Here is a 2,500-nt window from a genome sequence, read left to right on the forward strand (position 1 = left end):
ATCAGGAGGAGGGAGGGAGGGAGGGAGGGGGGGAGGGGGGAGGGTTGAGTCCGCTCACCTGCACACGAGCGTGGCGATGATGACACACCAGGCCGTGCAGCAGCAGTCGGCGCTGGGCTGCTGGCTGTGCGAGTGGCTGCCGTGCGACGACTCCTCGTTCTTGCGCCGGCGACAGCACAGCCAGAAGGAGTAGAAGAGGAGGAAGAGGAGGTCCAGGCCCAGGCACAGCAAGGCCAAGGCGCCCAGCAGCAGCACAGACTGGAAGCAGAAGGCGAGCCGGGGTTATTAATGTACTCCAGCACCCTTCAATAACACAAAGGGACATTCAGAGGGCTTCACTTAGGCAGGAGTCACGTTCTAGAGACGTTTAAGAGGACAATGCGAGGTAATAATTTAACAGTTGGTGCATTCAGGAGAATGTCATAAAACGGGTGAGAATGTAAAAAGATTAAATTGTGGAACAGTTGCTGGGGTCAAGGAGAGATTCTTGAGTTATATAACTAATCCACGAGATGGGGGGTGTATGCTTAACGTGTCATTTTGTTTCCCTTCACGAAGTGAGACCAGCAGCGCACCATCGGTATGTCACTCAGGAATGTGTTGTTTAATTAAGAGTTTGACATTCATTTTTTCCCTTATTTATAAAAATGTTTTGATTTACTCTGTTTGGTTTATTGATTGTTATTCTTTATTCATTGTTTACTGAGAATGAATGTTATTTAGCATGTAATATATGAGATACTTTTAAAAACCAAAACATTCAAAGACAAAAACATGTGTTCCTGTTAACATGTGTTTGTACATGTGTGTGTGTGTGTGTGTGTGTGTGTGTGTGTGTGTGTGTGTGTGTGTGTGTGTGTGTGTGTGTGTGTGTGTGTGTGTGTGTGTGTGTGTGTGTGTGTGTGCGTGGGGGGGGGGGGGGGGGGGGGGGGGTGGTGGGTTGTTGAAAGGGCTGATGGTTTAAAGGCCAGGCTTTCACTATGGTGATTAAGGAAGTGGTTGACAAGACACAGGAAGTCAATCACAGCTGTTATAGGAGGAATAGATTGCCCAAAGTCGCAATGGTCTTTCCTGTGCAGACGGGTGGAATAATTTTGAAACAAAAACACAAACACTCTAAAGTTTCTTAACAGTGGCTAGCTTGTTGGGGTGCATTGTGTTCTAGACCGCCACCACGCAGATCACATACCTTCTGAAAGCTCTGACGTGTGAGAGAAGGGGAGTTGATTGAGAAATAAGAGTGTGTGCGTGCTTGTGTGTGTCTGTGTGTGTGTGTGTTTGGAGGGGGATGAGAGAGTGAAATAGACAGAAAGAAAGAGAGAGAGAGAAACAGAGGCAGACAGAGATAATGACTTTATGAATGTTTTTGCAGGTAACCATGACAAAACATGCAACATGGTGAGGTCAGGGCCTCTTCCTTTGCAGTCTGGAAAAGTCCTCCTGTTCCAGGGGGTCCCATGGAACGAGCACACCAGGAACATAAAACTTCCAGATGCTAGACTACTTGGCCATCATTTCGGAAATTACATGGGGACTACTTTCCAATTGACTTAAACAGCACAAGCATAGTTAACGCGAAGCACGGTAAATGTCCCTTGACATGACCTGTCAGGAGATTGGCATCTAATTAAAAATGTAGGTATATTTTCACGAAATTCCCACACTATCAGTGAGGTAGCGTGTTTCCCCTTCTTCGGTTCCATTCCTTTGTGAAACATTCAGGGGCTTTAGGTTTTTCCATGTGTTATTTCCTGGGGATGTTCCCTGTTGTTTTGAAGGCTCCAGCTCTACCACAGCTGCGCTGCCTACAACACAGGAAACCAATGCATCCAGCCCACCGCAGCTCCAGCCCCCAATACCTCTGATTCACCCCCCTTGTAGACAAACCTCGTCACTTCACCTGCGGTGGCTTTCCTGAGGCGTGAAACTCTTTCAACAAAACGCGAACACGAGGTCAGCGCCTCCCGCTGACCCTGTGAAGTATCCATGACAGATGTGTGCAACTAGAACCACCTCGACAGCAACCGCCAAACGCAAACCGCCAACTGCCAACCGCCAACCGCCAACCGCTAGCTTAGTGGGGTTACTGGGTCACGCAGGAAACCGCACACTTACACAAATTACCATTAATAAATCATGTAAGAAATGATTCTGAGGAAATGGTGATTCATTCTAAATGGCTACACTTGATCCTCCGGTCTAGATTAAATCATTGTGAGCAACACCCAGCCATCCAATCAAACGATACTTCCTGTCTGCAGAGATGGCAGCGATGATGCTTCAGTAAAGTTAAACCCCAGACTAATTTAAATTTTGGAAAATGTTGGAAGAATATTGCAATGCATATGTTGTTGTTTATATTTAAGAATAAGACTAGCCGTACAAGCCACAAAGAGTCAACTAGTGACACTGTGTGTGTGTGTGTGTGTGTGTGTGTGTGTGTGTGTGTGTGTGTGTGTGTGTGTGTGTGTGTGTGTGTGTGTGTGTGTGTGTGTGTGTG

At 46.8% G+C, this 2,500-nt stretch overlaps 1 protein-coding gene across 3 annotated transcripts in view; it reads right to left on the minus strand.

Moving 5' to 3' along the window:
* Positions 1 to 2,500, minus strand: part of LOC115539884 (protein tweety homolog 3) — a 24,252-nt gene that overhangs the window by 16,554 nt on the left and 5,198 nt on the right. For all 3 annotated transcript variants that reach the window (XM_030350751.1, XM_030350749.1, XM_030350750.1), the window contains exon 3: positions 59 to 258. In XM_030350751.1, the coding sequence (XP_030206611.1) occupies positions 59 to 258 (200 nt within the window). The remainder of the gene's footprint in view (positions 1 to 58; positions 259 to 2,500) is intronic.

This window comes from Gadus morhua, chromosome 3, assembly GCF_902167405.1.
Source record: "Gadus morhua chromosome 3, gadMor3.0, whole genome shotgun sequence".
Lineage (NCBI taxonomy): Eukaryota > Metazoa > Chordata > Actinopteri > Gadiformes > Gadidae > Gadus > Gadus morhua.